The 17,897-nt window shown below is 40.6% G+C and overlaps 2 protein-coding genes across 2 annotated transcripts in view; both read right to left on the reverse strand.

Annotated features, from left to right (window-relative positions):
* TG (thyroglobulin) overlaps positions 1-6,050 on the reverse strand; it is a 162,497-nt gene extending 156,447 nt beyond the window's left edge. The window contains exons 1-5 of the mRNA XM_075141138.1: positions 5,867-6,050; positions 4,121-4,229; positions 3,121-3,218; positions 2,498-2,701; positions 2,046-2,205 (exon numbers count right to left, since the gene is read on the reverse strand). Of these exons, the coding sequence (XP_074997239.1) occupies positions 2,046-2,205; positions 2,498-2,701; positions 3,121-3,218; positions 4,121-4,229; positions 5,867-5,954 (659 nt within the window). The 5' untranslated portion in view covers positions 5,955-6,050. The remainder of the gene's footprint in view (positions 1-2,045; positions 2,206-2,497; positions 2,702-3,120; positions 3,219-4,120; positions 4,230-5,866) is intronic.
* Positions 6,051-8,452: 2,402 nt separating this feature from the next.
* Positions 8,453-17,897, reverse strand: part of PHF20L1 (PHD finger protein 20 like 1) — a 61,157-nt gene continuing 51,712 nt past the window's right edge. The window contains 2 exon segments of the mRNA XM_075141139.1: positions 8,453-16,392; positions 17,539-17,701. Of these exon segments, the coding sequence (XP_074997240.1) occupies positions 16,250-16,392; positions 17,539-17,701 (306 nt within the window). The 3' untranslated portion in view covers positions 8,453-16,249.

Below are 17,897 nucleotides of genomic sequence, written 5' to 3' on the forward strand. Positions count from 1 at the left end.
TTCAACAAGAACGCTTGCACTCAAAAATATGGGAAAGTAAATAAATGTGAGGTTGTTGACCTTTTCATCCAACTGTGAGTCTCTGCTCTTGGCTTCCAACAAAGATAACTCATTACTGATCTTCAAAAGCAGGTTTGCAAGTAAACCCTTCTATGTTTCTATGTGCAGCTCAAGTTATAGCTGCCTTTCTCATTGACTACTCAGAAACAGAGGGAGAAAACCAAATCAGTTTTTTTTCCACTGCCAACAAAATAATACATAATAGGGCAGAACGTCCAGTGAGCCGGGATAAAGACACAGACACAAGCTCTTCAGCCTGATGAAAATTATAACAAGAAAGTAAAAAGATCCTCCTCGACTTCTGATTTTTTGATCTTTCTCCCCAGTCTGCTACAGGGCCTTCTCCATGGCCGCTCACCCAAGCAGGACCCGGGCACAGTCCATATAAAATAAGTCACAGCAGCCAAGTCGCCAGGGTGAGGCAGGAAATTTGGGCTCATCTTTCTTTCCAAAAGTCTTCCTCTTGGGAAAGTCTTAGCTCTAAGTTTCTGAATTTCTCCATTTATCTTTTTTAACATACTGATTTATTCTGGAATATTTATAAAGGTGTAAGGAAACAATTTGGAAAGGGAGTTAGTCTGACATGTCTAGATTTCAAAAATCAGTCTGTGGAACCAAAGAAAGTTGGTCCACTGGTTCCACATGGACATAAAATATGGGTTTAAATCCCTGTTCTGCTATAATTCTTTGCTGTGGAATTCATCCCTTCAACTCTCTATTCTGGCCTCCTGTTGATGGGCCAGGATAATGACATTTCAGGCAGGAATAGTGTGAAAATGAATATATTCATGAACTGAGATACTCAGATATGATGGTAATGGGTTAAGTCAATGCCATAATTAGAAAGTAGACAGCTGGGAGTGAAATGATCCTGCTGTGATTAATTACATGACACAGACACAAGAAAAGCCCAATCTCGCAGGCCTTTGCAGACAAATCTCCCAATAGGAGAAAAAAAATGTTACCTTAAAGCACTGCTTTCTCCTCTGTAATTGCTCTTTCAGAATTTCCACGGGCCAACAAACAAAACAGTGAAATTACTTCGCTCTTGTCAAAATAACCTCTCCCAAAGCTCTGACAAATTTGCACTCTGCATTTGGGCCTGCCTTTCAGTTTTGCTTATATTAAAAAGGAAAACCCTCAAAACGGCAACATTGACATTTACAATGAAATGCCTTTGCCATTTCAGAGCCAAGTCAGAATGAGACATTACATTTACTCCACTGCCCTCCACCGGAGAAATATGTTGTCTGAGATGCCAAGATAACGGCGCTTCACAAGAGACCAAAAGGTTTCTCTGGGGTGTCTGAACATCTGCACCAAAATGAGCTCCTCTCCCTGTGGTTCCCCTTGTCCATCCCTTATTTCTCCACCTGAGCATTAATTCCCAGCTACTCCACAGGACAATGGCTTCTTGCTCCCACAGATAAGCATTTGATCCAAAGTTTTGAAGTCTTCCCCAGCCCGCTCCAACCACCCGAAGCCAGTCTGTATGTCAGCACGCCCCTTCATCGCTTGCTGGTTCACCTGTGAGAACAGCCCTGCTCTGCCTAAATGGACGAGAGTTTCCCACTCTCTCATGGAACTTGCTCTTTGCATGTTGCCACTTGTCTGTCTGTCCATCTGTTTTTATCTCCCATATGGAATGATCTTTTCTACCTCATATATACATTTGAATTCCTCTCTCCCTTCAGCATTTATCTCATTTGCTGTTGTGTTTCTGTCTGAAAGGTAGCCCTGGCTACTTTTCCAAATACAGATCGCAATGTGGTATCCACACGCTGATTAGACTGCAGGGATGGAAAATCAGGTTTTTCTAAATGAGAAAATTTAATTCAGAAGAAAAAGTTTTTTACTTGGTCCATTCGCTAACAGAAAATAACATCACAGAAGAAGGGCTTCATGTGGAAAAAAAAATGCGGTAAGACACTGACTTGAAGAGGTATGCAGGATTGCCCCCCTGTTTCAGAAACCTACACTCTTACCTGTTATAACTATGAACGAGATCAAAAACCATCATGTCTGTAGTGTTGACAAACTTGCACTGGACGGGCAGAAACTCTCCATCTGCTGAGCACTGTGGTGGGCTCTTCTCCCCAAATCCGTGCAGAATGCGACGGTCTCGGATCTCACAGTTGCCCGGACCTGACGGGGAAAAAAAAGTAATGTTTACTGGTGTTTTAACTTCCCAGGAACAGCTGAGTAGCCATCCCATGGTTTGGAAGGGAGTTAGATTCATTACATTGAATATGGACACCTAGGTACCTCATACTCTCTTTAGAACGAAAGGAAACAGAGACTTAAATTCCTCAGTAAAGCACCTATATTTCTGTAGGATAAGTGTAGGCTGCAGTGTCCAAGCTCCTATCGACCGCCTTTCATTCACACCAAACCTTCCCACTCTACAAAACCCACTGTTTTGTTGAATTTTACTTACACTGCGTTGGCTTTCCTCTCTGCCTGGTGCCATAAATCTCCATTCCTTCTGGATCTACACACCAGCACTGACCCAGCTCCGTGTCACACTGCACCGGATCAAATGCCCCTGAATCCAGGCACTGAGGGATGTAGGAGATGCTGCTGCTGTTGATGTAGCGACTGACCAAGATCCTCTGCTTTTGCAGCTGGCAAAAGGATAAACCTGTGGTACCAGAGAGGGGCACTGCTGGAGGAAGGTACTTGTTGGGCACTGAATCATTTATTAAGACAACATCTGAGTTTTCTCAGAGCTGCAAGTTCTGATTCTGCCACCCAAGTGGCATAAGGACACTGGTGGACTTGAGGTCATGAAAACTGGTGAACAGAAACCCACCACAATACACTAAGTTGATCTTGCATTCATGATTTACATTACTGTGACCTTCATGAATACAGACCATCCAGGTTTCCACGATCAGCTCCAAAGAAACTCCAGAACTTCCACTAGAAAACCCCAGCAAATGACAACAAACTAGAATCCCTCAAAGTCCAGGGCAAACCTATTCTTGATTTCAGCAGTTCAAATGCAGATTTAAATGGCTCTTTACCCAATCTGAACAAAAATAGAAACTTGTGACTTACAAGATACGGGATATCCATTCTGTTTGCTGCCAGGTACCTCAATGCCATTCTCATCCACACACCAACAGGAAAGACCATTCCTACTGCACTGAACCGTCCTGAAGGAGATCACAAGTAACGTATTTTACGTTGTTAGTGACAGAGTCCCCAGTCAGTATGGGACATAAACCAAGACATAAAGCAAGCCAAACAAGTTCAAGTACTTTAACACCGCAAATAATTGGATCAGAAAGGGCTGTTTCTGGTGACTCTAAGTCTACCTGATGGGAGCTCTTAATTCTAGTAATTCTCTGAAGTCTTCAGGACAAGGGACTTGAAGTCACTCAGGAAGCAAGCAGGTTGGTCAGAATCCCAATTCTCAGTATTTGAGAATTACCACACATTTTGAGACATTTTTAAAGTCAAGTCTAGCACGGTCTAGGTCCCCCACTCTAGGCAACAACAGTAAGCTAATAGTAGACAATGTTACGATTTTCACTCCCCCTCAGCCTCAGCTTTAACTCATTAACTCCTCGCATCTTCAAGCAACAAGCTGCTCTCTAAACCACTGTTCTCCATGTGCTTTAATTCCTTTACTGCCTTTAAAAGGAAACCCAACTGTGCCACTTAGAGCAGGGTGCATAAATTCTCCAAGTCAGCTTGGCTCAGCTGTGCCAGCTGGCACAGCGATCACAGACCATGCGCCCATAAGCACGTGCAGGAAGACAGCAGTTGCATTCCACAACAACCTGCACCAAGTATTTAACATGCAAATAATGCTGCCAAGATTAACCTATTAATATTAGATTGACCTCGTAACCCAGAGATTATTTCCAGCAACACGGAGTTCAGTCAAGAGAGGCTGGATCTGCAACATGGCTCAATGAAGCCCCTTCAGTCTCCTGCACCCCCCACCCTCCAGTCCACCGATACGGAAGCTCTTCAAAACTGAACCTAAAGCTTTCATTAATAATGACAGGTCATGTCGCATAACAGCAGAATAACAGCAGGGATGAGTTACCTGAACTGGCCATCTTCTGAGCACTGAGGAACGTAGGTTTCTCCTCCTGAAAAAGCCTTTTCCCTCTGAAGTTCGCATGGACGTAACGGTTGGGAATCTGTCTGGTACTCTGAAGGCAGCAAGAAGGTAAACACGTAAGGGTGGTTTCACTACAAGCCTGTTCTTATCAAAACCTGTTAGTGCCAACGCTGCGTGGTGAAAGCCCCAGGTTCACAGGTCCTCCCTGGTTGTTTCCCCGTCGCTCCTTGCATGCATTTCTGCATGGGACGGCACAGGGAAGCACTGAACAAACTCGCTGGGCTGCCAGCTGCAGGATAAGCTCATGACGGAGATGCTCGTGAACCCCTTTCCCAGGCCTGTATGTAATTAGCTTCAGCTCTGTTCTGTACTGGTATAGCTATCGTTTTCTGGTGCCTGAGGTAGTCTGCGTACTCAGAGTTAGTTGTGGCTATCACCACAGAACAGCCCTTTGCCATAACCACACACATCACTATTAATGTTTCTGAGTATTTATTCTTTATTGCAGCTAAGTCCCTCACTATTCCACCAAAAGTATTTCTTTATCTCGTGAAAGACCTAAAAAGAATCAATGTCTAGGAGTTAGCATCAGGCTAATTCATATTATGAGCACTTCTCAATTTTTATCAGGGCAAGTGATCAACTACTGAAGCCACCTAGCAAGAAAACAGTTGATCCTTCAGTTCTTAATGCATTCAACCCCACATTTGGATGCTGTTTTAGGAGAATGATGAAATTCAGTAGGTTCTTTTTTACAGAACAGATTAGTTGATCTGACACTTTCCCCATCCTCAAAATTTGATGAATATCATGCTTTCAATTCCATTGACTAGTTCTATAAAAATACAGCAAACAAACAAAACCACAGCTACAGCGATTTAGATTAAGGATCACGTAATCCAGTATTTGGTCTGAGTGTGACCACACATAGTAGTGCAAATACATCATAAGTATTCTGAATACTTTTCAGCCTCCAATAATTTGCAGCTCAGGGACTTTTTTAACCACAGGTGGTTTCTGTGCACCTAAGATCTCTCAATGACTTCTGTGAGTTTTTACTGTGTCCCCTTAAGCCCACGTGAAAATTTTCACGAGACTGTAAAGGGATTTTAGGTTAGCTCACCTATAGACATCCACATGTAGGCAAACCTCACCATTTTCATCTCAAACGTGACTCTGAGGCAGTTGCTCTGGGATGTGTGGAGATCCCTGTGTACAGTGCTAGAGGAGGTCTACTAAGACATCCGAGTTAAGAGATTAATTGAGTGATTCAAATTGCTTGTTGTGCAGGACTATCAAACTCAGACCAAAGAACTGGGGACGGCACTCAGGCTATCCACTATCTTAAGGTTCAAGCCTAAATTAGATGATGACATATACAAGTAGAAGATATAATCTTAGGACCTTCACATCCCTGCAGCACCACCTTTTTTTACCCAAGCTCCTTCTCTAGCCCAGCTTGTTCTTCCAGAAAACCTTTTTTTTTCCAAAAAAAATCCAGGTGTACTGAACTCAGATAACCCCGACCATTTAAAGATCCTTATACCTTTGTATTTAACCTGGAGCCCAAACTCAGTTTGCACCGCACACCGTAACTAGCTAAGCTTGCAGCGTGCGAGATTCAAGATCATTATATACTTGCTTGGAATAACACACAGAGCAGCGCGAAGATGACAGGAGCACAGTCACCGCTGGACACAAGCAAAGGAAAAGAACAAGGGTACTTACCAAATATGTTGGCTGCTGCTATGCTAACAAAGCAGCAAAGAAGGGTGCAAAATGGGATGGAGCCCATCTTGTGATGGGAGAGCTCCATCCCTTTTGTCAGTGGGGCAGCCCTGCGCACCGCACGGAGCCTCCACCCGCCTTTTTATAGCGGCCGGCGGGCGGATGGGCTCACTCATGCGCCGGTAGACCGGCCACGAAATCGGGCGAGTGACGCATACGACGCTTCTAAGAAAACCGCAAGAGGCCCGTTCGCCTGGAACTGCCCCGGCGGGTCCCTCAGCCGGTTCTCGTCCCCGCTCCAGGGAGCACTTCTGAGCCCGCTCATCGGAGAGGCCCTGGGGGGGGGCTTGGTTAAATCAACCTGCAAATTGACCCTGGCCAGAGCGCCGGCTCTCACCTGCACTGTGGTGCAACTGGACTCCGTGCTCTGTATCAGAAGTACAATTTTTTTGGTGTTTCTAGAGAGCTCGCTGAGGGGACAGGCAAGAGTCAGGCCTCCAAGCGCTGCAGCACTAGGAGTAAATACAATTCATATCGTGGTTATTTATGAAGTGAAAACCACGATGGCCGCAGCTCCACTGACTGAAGGGAATTGAGGGTCAGAGTCAATTGCTTCTGACCTTTTGCTTTCACTCCCACTTGCACCCCACGCTTTAATAAGCCAAGTGTCCGACGGGAAGCAGCTCAGCTCCTTGCGCCTCATCCTCCAGGTGTAAGATCAGTGTAACCATTAAGCATGTTAGTCAAGCTTTTTGGTACTGATTACATGCAAGATCCTCGACCTAAAACGTATCAGAAATGTTACTTCCTTGGTTCCAGAGTATCAATTCTTGCTTGTCCACCTCTTATGATCGTCAGTTAGCATTTACTTGCACCAGGAATTACGAGAATTCACCCTCACTTGTGCAAAGGTTGTTGGACAAATGGGCTCAGGATAATTAGCTAAATAATAACAGAAGCACGCGTTTGAGGCTGGACTTAGGCTGATTGCAAGTAAAAGTGACAGCACTCTTGCTTGTGATTCATGGGTACTCAACAGACTAGAAACAAGGCTACTGATACTCTCTTGCAGACCAAGATCGTGCTAACAGTGATCCAAGCATCCGTCTGTGTGGGCTGCGGACCACCGCAGTGCTGCAGTGTTTGATATATATGGTAAATGTGATCTCAAACAGCAGCACAAGCTTGCTTTAGCGTGACTAGCCTTTTTAAAATGAGTGAGACTATATTTGGATTTTACTTTCAAGCAACCTACTCTGGAATTGAGGAAAGTCTGCAGAAAGATCAAGCTGGGAAAAGATGAAGAACGTGTCCAGCATAGATGACAGACCAAAAAAGGCAACCTTCAGAAGCATAAAGAAGAAAAATCCTGTAACAGCCCTGATTAAACAGGCACGAAAAAAAATGAATTTCTGGATTAGCATAGCATTTGTAGGGAAAGGTACATGCAGAGCAAAGGAATCCGACCAGACGAGAATAGCCAGCATCAGCACTAGGGTGGCTCAATCAGGAAAGATGAAAAGTTGACCATGACATACATTTCTGACTCAAGTGTACTTCAAGAGTCTCAGGCTTGAGCCTGACCCCCAGTGCAGTGGGGCAGTCACAGGAGAGCAACAGGAGACAGCCCAGCCCAGCATCCCGGGCTCTCCAGGGGCCGCAGGGTCTGTGCCTACAGGCACAATGATGCTTCCACACCACAGAAACATATCCCGAGTGTGAGTGTGGTATTGATTTAGTCCACTTTTCTAAAGTTAGTAAAAACTTGTCATGCAGGTTCCTTGCGCAGCAAATGGGGAGAGAAGCAAGCTCATTAAGGGAGCCGTTCACTTCCCTCCTTTAGTCTTTGCTACCAAAGGTCATTAGTAGCTGGTAACAGAGCAAGGCAGACAGGAAACCAAGGAGGTATCAAAGGGCTATTACTAACAGAAAGAAGCACAAATCTGCAATCGTCTACATAATGTTGATTCCCAAGATTACTTTTATTTCCTTGAGAAACACTCAGAAAACAACCTCTGAACTATGCAAGTTGGGAAGAACAGCCTAGTCTTAAATGTCTCTTAAAAAACGAAGTGAGAAAGTGAGTTTTGGCAATTGGCATCACTTAAACTACTTCTACATCTGCGTCAAACCAAGATGGGCATTTCAGAACGCAAGTTCAATGGGATGCAATAGCCTGTGAATTAAAAAAAAAAGTTTACAGAGCAATATTTGCAATCCACATTCTTCAGAGAAAAAAAGGCACTTGTCATCTATGGCTGGTCAAATTGAAATAAAGAAAAGCCTCACTGCATAACCTTCAGTGAAGGGACAATTGAATTGACTTCTATTTTTAGCACCTGAGGAAAGATGGAAGAATATCTTAAATTAGCTCACCAATGAAGGGGAGAAAAGGAGTAAGCGGAAAAGGTCCCTGTGGCCAATATGGCCTTAAAACTAACATGTCTTCAAAATCATTGCTCGAGTGCTGGAAAGGAGGGGTTTGTTTGTTGTATACAGTGGCAATAAGCTACTCAATCTATACTAGAATTGTTGGGAGAAAGAAAAATGTCAGTGTGATGAAACATTGAAAGCACAAACCTCAAGTGAGAAGCAGACCATTTATTCATTGTTCCAGTTTTGCATACACTTTCTTAGAGAAAAGACGGTTTGTGCAACTGCAATTTTTACATATCAAAAAGCCCAAGGGTAAATGATTCCTGTATATGAATACATAAACATCTACATCCACAGAAAAGTTGCTCTCACCCAAAGAAAACTTGAGCCTGAGAAGTCAACCTTAGTTTAAGTAACAAACTTAAGGGAGCCTCCTGAATGAGGCAGCAAACTGGAATCAAAAATTTTAAGAACAGAAAACATTGTCAAATTATGCCCATATCAATTAGTTAATATATTTTTAGATAATAAACTGCTTTTCTGTGTTAAATACATCACCAATATTGGACAATCTTCTCCCACATTTTAAGAAAACTATGTAAAATCATAGACTCACACTGTTTGTTAGCAACTTATTATACTTGGAGATAGAGGAGAACTACATTTTACATTTGGTACACTTCTTCCCAAGCATGAGACATTCGTCTCAATCTTCTTCACATGATTTTGGCACAGATCACAATAACAAGACCTTGTGAAGCACTTACCATCTCTATCATCTCTGATTTAAGTTTTAAAAAGTCCTTGTGATGCAAAATTAAAAGATGACAAGGAAAAAAGCACAGCCCCACCAGATAATACAAGTTTCAGTCACTTCATACATGACACATTCTTCAGATTGATGAATGATGGGGAAGTTCCAGTAACTTCTCTACTAAAATTGGCTAGATTGGAAAAGTGGGCAGAGCACTTCTCAATTTTTTGTGTTATAATTTAGCAGCTGGCAAAGTGCCTTTGGCGACAAAAGAACCTAAAGCAGCCCATGTAAGAACATTTGAATTTGCCTTTGTCCCTGCAAAAATGAACCTTTCTAGGACAGGCAAAATGGCTTTTTTCTTACTTATTCGTTGGAGATAACACACAGTTTTCCTCTATCTAATAGTACCATAGTGATGCAAGGTAGAAAAATATTTATTTTATTCTCTGGGATGCAGATTGTGTTGAAACCCCAAGCAGAAGTCAGTTCTGCAACCCGCAGCGGCGCGATGGATAGATTTGCACACTGCATCGATTCAATGTTTGACAAAAGCAAGTTAATGCAGTGAGAAAAGGCACCGCCAGTCACACAGGGACAAACTTCTGGTATTGATAGGACAAAACTACTTTTGGTCTTTTCGATAATGCAATACTTAACCTTCTCTGAACTAAAGGCAACAGCGTCCAGTCAATGGAGCCAGAAAGCAAGTTCAAGGACAAACACAATTCCTTCTGCCACGCAACAAAGCTGTGGAATTCAGTATGCCTCCTGATGTTGTGGAGAGAAGTGAATGAAAAGAGACAGATTAAACTCATCAAGCACAGATCTATCAGCAATTGATAAAACTGATGGTCTTCATAAAGATTTTGGTAAAGGAAACCTCAGTTTACCAGAAGTGAAAAATACGTTAAGGGAAAGACCAATTTGTACAGATCTTTTATAGTCAGTATTTTTCTACAGATGCGGACATTGTATTTCTACTGAAGATAAGACACTGGACTGGCTAGATGTTTGGTCTGACTCACGAAATCTCTTCTTTAATAAGTCTCCTAATTAGAAAAAGTGTTTCAGTGTATTACTCCAAGATCTGAATTCGGCCTTTTATCTTAAATCTCAGAGACTGCTTTGAGACTGTCCCTTCAATAGCGATTAACATATCTCTTTCAGAATTAAAATTCTGAAGTTTCTTGAACGTTTAAGATCATACCTATTTTTGATGTAAAGAACAGAAAAATTTCTCTGTAACTGATTTAGATTCTGTCTGATTTCATTCACCTCCCGCTTACCATTTGCGCCCTGGTCCACAGGACACCTAGGACAGGAACTTTCTCAGCATCCTTTGCTGATTTCTTTCCTACACAATAGCGGCCTGAACAACAGTTTGTAGGCAATACCAAAATATAAGAAATCACTAAAAACAATTTGAAGTTATTTTGTAATGACGTTGTGCAAAGGCACAAAACCAGAAACACCCTCAGAGGGCAGACGTCTGCCCACAAGAAGAGATGCCAGCACTGTGAACGCCTTGTTGAAAGACTTTGTCTTTCAAGAACCAAGTGTATTGCAAAACTCAAACCCTGAAATTGTTAAACACCAAAGCAGTTCAGGACAGAAAAATCTTCTAATTACTTTGCCACACAGTAAGTAATTCAGTACTGTAAATAATTTACTGACTGTATAATTTGCCTACAGGCTAAAATACAACTGAAGATTCCCTAAAGCTTTGCAATATACACAGATAAATGAGTATTGATGACTGCAGGCTAAAAATGCAACTGAAGAATCCCTACGCTTTAAAACGTATACAAGCACTCACTAGCTCGCAAAACAAAAGTCCACTGAATGGGAGCCCAGGCACATAACAATCTCAACAGACCTTTATTGTGAGTATTAGAACGCAGTCAACATTATTGCTATTATAAAAAACAAATCACAGAAGAAAGTAGTTTGCTTCTCTCATAGAAGACTCAGTAATAGTGCACTGCTGCCTCTCTCAGATGTGTAGTGACAATACACTGACGCACATGGCTACAGCTGAACGGAGGTGGCTCTGGCCAGTTTTAAAGAAAGGAAGGCTGCTCTTTGAAGCAAACAGCAATTGAACTAGCTTTAGTTATTCAATCCATAGAATAAGGCTGGCTCATCTACTGCTTACACACAGGCCCAGTGTGTACGGAAAGGGAAATTCACTCCTGAATGATTTTTTTATGCTAGTTTGTTTTCTCCATGCGGTCTCCAATTTTTCATTTGAATTGTTCAGGCTGGCGCAGAATGGCTGCCAAATGCACAATCTGCTCTCTGTGCAGTGTATTTTCACCATCATTACATGCTCCATACTTGTTTTCCATATATAAACAGATATACACATAGTGTATAATACTTATTGCTAAAGACAGACCCCCACACCCAGCACCCAGGACATAACATGATATAATAAAAACCATTACTGAAGCATTTCAAACATCCTCTGTAAAATGATCACCTAAAGCCATATGGACTCAGTACAACAGAAAAAAGTGTCAGCTAATAAAATGTGGGAATAGCAATGGGCATTTTGAAAGTCATTAAGCCTCTGACCTTAATAAGCACTCCAAAGTTAAGGTGCACGTACCGTAACATTTCCAAGCAGTAGAGAGAAAACCTACAGTTTCGGTGTTCTAAACCAACATGGCAAGGATGGGTCCCCTTTGCAAACGAACGGCATCGTTGCATGGACCCCCTTTACACATCAGCACCTCCATGTAACTACTAACGGGGCAAGGTGGTCAAGATGGCCTGATCGCACACCTCTTGTTATGAAGCCCCTGTTTGCAGAGTGCTTCCCACCCCCTACTTTTGTGGTTGATTTTTATATCAAGCTCCAATTCAGTTCAGGATCCGTTTTGCCTCTTTTAAAGTTTCAGTGAAGAAAAATAGTTGCCCTTTCTTTTCAAATACAAAGGAAAAATATTCTAGTTTACAAGCATCAAAATACTTTTATAATTTTATGGTGATATTTGAGTGACTCCTTTACATTCCAACCTTCAGTTTGGTAAGGAGTGCTGGAGTCCAACAGTGCCAGAGGGGGTTTGCTGTAAATTCATTCAAGTCTAGTTAAGTTAGAAGCCAGATGCGAGTAGAGGGAGAGCACCACTGGCACGAGATCAGAAGAGGCTTACTAAAGGAAGGCAGCAAGAGCATCTGAAGGTTTTGATCGTGGTACACACACTCCAACCGCACACAGCTCACAGGACACACTGGGGGCTGAGGACAGAAGAGCAGAGGAGCCTTTCTCTGACTGCTTCCCACAGCAGCTAGAAAGAACTGGGCACAAGAAGGGAGGAGTGAAACCTTCCAGGCATCACAGAAGACAACAGAGACTGAAGAATAAAAGGAGAAAGAGATGACAGCTGCAGAACGGACAGATGTAGAAGCTTAGAGACAAAATTAAGAGAGACAGGTGGATGTCAGCCATACAAGAGGACTGCACCCATGGAAGAACAGTTTCAGTTCTTTGCCACCCAGCAAATACTTGAAATCAGAAAATTGCAACCTATCTTCTTCGACTGTTTTAAAGAGGACAACAGGCTTCTACCACTGTAAATTACTCCATAGCTGCACAAAGATCTAAGGCCAGAATATCCAAACTACGGGCACTACTCAACCTACAGCTAGCCAAGAAAAGAGTTAGCAGGAAGCATCTTCCAACCCATTGCCTGCCATGTGACTTGAAGTACCTCCATTTTGTAACTGAAACATAGGCAGCCCCATCATGTGACACCTGATCACGTCACCAAGACTACCTTTCATTTATGACTGCAATATTGATGTCCTACTGCCATCGCTGCAACTGAAAACGCAGAATTCCTGATGTAGATGCCTACGGTATGGTCACAGGAAGGAGGCAGCTCTGAAATGAACCACCCTGGTATCTCCATGAAAAAAAAAAAAAAACAAAACAAAAACAACTCTCAGACAAAAAGCTGGGCATTTAAAGGCTGCACAAATTTGCCATTTAGCCCTGTGAAATCACAAGAGCCTTCCGTACAATGGCATTTCCTTTTTGTTTATTACTATTAAGAACTTATATTAAGTTAAAAGAAGGCTGCAAATTTTAAAATTTTACCTTTCAGTGCACATGTATCAAAAACAGTCCTTACATCGCCACACACTATTTCTTCCTCAGAGAGGGTCTGCTTCCTTCATCATACAGCACAAGTAATTGCAATTAACGCCCCAATAAATGATGTTGCGAATAGATCCCTGGCTTATTTACAGAGGAGGCAGGAAGACAGATGGAAAATGATGCCTACAGGAAAAAGATCCTCTCAGTAAGGCCAACTAGAAGAAATACCGGTATGAACCAGATCACATCGGGTTTATCTGGCACACGAGCAAAGCAATCAACTGTAGATTACATTCTGTGCAAAACACTTAGCATTTTTATGGCACTTGACTTGTAAGTGTTTAAGGAAAAAACTTCAAAAGCATCCCAAACCTCTGAATACTTGAGAAACTGGGGCCAAAACTAATGTTCACAAGTTACAGACTAACATCACACTTTGAGAAAGCAAACTCAGACAAGTTTGTGAAGCATTCAAGCAATACACAATGTATCACAGCACTGTCCATAAGGACACCGAGATTGTATGAAGATATGAATGCTTGCAGGAATTTTTATAATATGTGACTACACAAGAAATGAAGATAAAAAAATACTAAACAGATTATTCGTCTTTGTAAGCACAGTCCATCACGAATAAGGCAGGATCCTGAGGGATAAAATTACATACTCACATAAATTTAGAGACCATTAAATATACAAACAGAAGACAAGTTAAAGCTGCAAGGGCAACTTTGACCTTACGATTTCCTTTTCAGGATACTATTCCTCCAGCTCTGCACTAAGAAAGAAACCTCCATCCTCCCACCTGGAATCTCTCGGTCCACCTCCACCTTCAGTAACGTTTACAATTATATTACATCACATGCATGCACACACATTGCATAATATTGCTACAGTGTATGCTGTATAAATTACGTAAATACACTCCACTTTGTTTCAAAGTAATTCATCTGGATTTATACTTCTTTATACAGTACACACAGTACCACATTCAAGGATATGCAGCAAGTGAATAATATATAAAAAAGTCTCACATATCCAAAAGCAAGTAGGTCACTCAACTCTTAATATTGTTTGAAGCAGTTATTTAAGCATCCAACTATATAACACAGTATTTTATTTATTAGCAGTTGCTATAAAAATGTCAACAACTCCTCAGCTCTTGTGTTCTCTCTGCATGATGAAGTTGCCAATCATGATTCCATAATTAACTTCCATGTTACCATGCAGTTCTGTAATGTCTCCTATAAGCTTGATGTGGCAAGACGTTTTAAATAGCAATCACTCTGTAACAGGGGTTTACATTTTGCTTTGGACATCAAGAGTGGTAACTCACTTCAGACATGATAGACAGACGGGAAATGTCAGGGTAGGTTTATTTTAGCAATGAACCAGCCATGCTGCTTGCTTTCTCAATAATGGTTTTATCATGAAAGTTCAATGCACTGGTTGCAAAGTCTTTCCCAGATAATCCATCTTTGGCACATTTTTCAATTTTATGCATCCTCAAAAGGCATTCCAAGATTTTTTGATTTTTGATGGTCTGTACATTATAACAATCACTTCTTTTTTACATTTGTATGTAGATCAGGAAGAAAAATGGAAAATGTAGAGTATGCAGAATAGTTTTAATAAACAGTTTTACATACAGTACCTTACATATAGAACAGTGTGTTTGCAAATTTAAATAATTTTTGAATGTACAGTGGCTTGTACTCTTATCAAAAGGTAAATTCAAGTTTACTGTCTATCGGTTCTAAAATGCATTTATACAGATAACTAGAACTGATAAACAGACGTGAGGCATAAAATGTTCAAGTATCTTAATGTCATCAGTTAAATAGCCTCCTTTTAACAGTCATATTTTACAAATTTCAAAACCTGTACATACATTATTTTCAATTTTAGAAACTGCTTGTTAAAAGGTAACATTTCATGTTAACCACCAGTTCTTATAGTCTATTGTAATAAAACTAGACGTGTAGATATAAATGTATATAGTATGTATATATGTGCATGTGTATCTATACACATATACATACACATACAAATATGTATGTAGCACTGGGTACAGTGGCAACTTATAAGCACAGGGGAAGTCCTGTGCTCAAAATCCAGCAAGAGCTAACAGAGCAAGTAGGTTGCCTTTGGTTTCATGACATTTCATTCACTGAAGCTGAAAGATTTTATAAAAACATCTTGGATAATGTATCTTGTGATATTTATTCTAGTGGTTTAGTACAATCACAGCCACAGACAGTTTTGCTGCTCTTGTCATTCCTCATCCCAGCTGAGGATGGTAAAGTTTCAGAGGGCCAACACCAGAACAGAGCTACCCAGGACAAAAATTGTACCTGGAATCCTGAATACTGCAATAGAACATAAAAAAATATAAACTAGATACAATTTTGGATGGATTGCTGGCACCGAGTAGGACTTTGGAAAAAACCTTCATGTAAGTCATAATCAAACTCTCATCCCAGTGGTTTTAATATTATTTGGCACATCTGACTACTATTTGCCACTTATGTTTTAAAGGAGCCTAAGGGTGCTGTAATAAGGATTTCTATTTAAAAAAATACTTTAAAAAGGAGACCATGATAAGTAATTTCTTTCAAAAATCAAAGCTAGTATGTTCATTTTCCTGAACATTCATGAGAGAAGGAAATAATCTAAAAACTTTCCTTGTAGAGAGGATACAGATCTCTCTGCGTCTATCTTTCACTAGCAAGATAAGAGGAATTCATTTAAAAAGTTCCCAAGAAATTTTAGTCAGCTGAATTCGGCCAATTTAGAATTTTTTGCCAAAGGTTTCAAAATAGTAGCATTGTTCTTCGCAGAGTTGTTGTTTGTTCAACTTTCTTGTATGTGGGGATTTTCTTGTTTATCATGTTAAAATCATATCAACATTTCTCAGTATGTAATATAGTACATTTTGAAGCTTGGACATCGAATATTCAGGTTTTCAATACAACAGATTCCTTACTCTAAATTTCCTCTCCTCTCTCTAAAGCTTCAGGCTATTAATGTAATCAGCAAAGAACCAGATAAATGCTCAGCTTTTTGCTGTCTTCCTGTCAGTCTTGTGGCTGGTAAGAAAATTCACTGTAAAGAACCTATTTTTATTTCTTTATTCTTCCTTTTGTCATACAGAGCAAAGTGTTGCTATTTGCTGTACTTTCCCCATGTCAATTAAGAGCTGTTTGATACGACGCTTGAGCTGAGGCAATCTTGCCAGAGGATCTGGTGGTTCCAGTTCTCCAGTGAAATCAAGCCAGCTTTCTAAAACTACAGAAGGAAAAGGAAGAAGTTGATTAGAATAAGTCTTCGAGAAACAGTTTTCATAAAAATTAAAAATTTTCATTCTTAGTCTCTGTCTTTTATAAGAGAAAATATACTGAGGCTGTGATTTTTATTTAACAGAAAAAATTTTTATTAGGGAAACGCCAACCAATTCCATCTTTCACTCGAACAATCCAAACATATCTTCTGATTTGATTGTTACTACAAAAAGGTACCTGGGAGCAAATTATACCCTGGACTAACAATTTACCATCTACACACATAAAAGAAACCTCAGTTCATGACCTTCTAGCTATGACAGTTCTGCAACAGAAAATGCAATCCTTAAATGGAAGGCTTGCTTCTGTCACTTTAACAGGCTCCTGTTTACAAGGTCCAGATTACAGAATGGTTTTCCAATCTTCAACAAATGTTTTCAAGGAATTTCTATGCTTGTAGAGACAGAGAAGGGAAAAGGTCAACTCTGTTAGCCTAGAAATACTGCCTAATACAAGCAGGAATATTGAAAGTAAAACTGCAAGTAGGAATAAGACAACTTTATTTGTCAAAAGATAATTCAGGACTCCTATGACTAGACTCCAAGCTCCCCTCATTCTTAATTTCTATGACTGGTGAGTAAACTTACGTGCTGTAATATTTACTCCTACACTATAATCTCATTCAAGTTTTCTCATGAAGCCTGACTTTGTTTTCCTGAAACCAGTTATTTACTAATATATAGCAAACCAAAGTTGAAGCCAGAATGAACACATCTTTTTTTTCCTAAATATTGTCAAATACTAGAACAATCAAGCCAAAAACACTCCAGGCATATAAAAATCCATCAGCTTTATGATCCGTATCTGGACAAAGACTAGGCAAGTTATCTAAGCCTTCTGAAGTCTGCCTAACACCACAAACTCGAGCTAAATTTTCAGGGTTCCTGAGTGCTTCAGCTACTTTATTGGGCATTCAAAACTTGTGGAAGGGGGTGGAGGGATCAAGGGTACAAGCTCTGGTTATAATTTTGGGTACCCAGTTTTGAATATAATTCTTAAAAATCCATCCTCGGTACCTCAGATCACCTTCAACACAGCAGCTATGAAAGATGCTTTTACAGGTGTATTAACAAGTATCTGGCAATGCAGTTACCATCAACTTCTTTTTCAATCAGGTCCATTCTGCTGGTGACTTCATTCTGTACATTCTCTATATGGGTAAGGAGATTTAGCTGCCATTGAAGATGTGTATCCACTTGTTCTTCTGAGCCTTTTCTTTCATTACAAACAAACACAGTGTTTCCTTCAGCAGAATTCTTCACAGGAGCAACAGAAAGAAAAAAATTGCCATTTAAGAGGGTTGGTTTGTTTTGTTTTCTTTTTTTTTTTTTAAATTTCTGGTGTTGATTTCAACACTTGAGTCACATGATAAGCTATGCTGTTTTAGAATTGTACTTCTGCCTACTTGACAAAAAGCATACTCAAAAAAGCGATTTACCATGACACATCAAT

This window comes from Calonectris borealis, chromosome 2, assembly GCF_964195595.1.
Source record: "Calonectris borealis chromosome 2, bCalBor7.hap1.2, whole genome shotgun sequence".
Taxonomy (NCBI): Eukaryota; Metazoa; Chordata; class Aves; order Procellariiformes; family Procellariidae; genus Calonectris; species Calonectris borealis.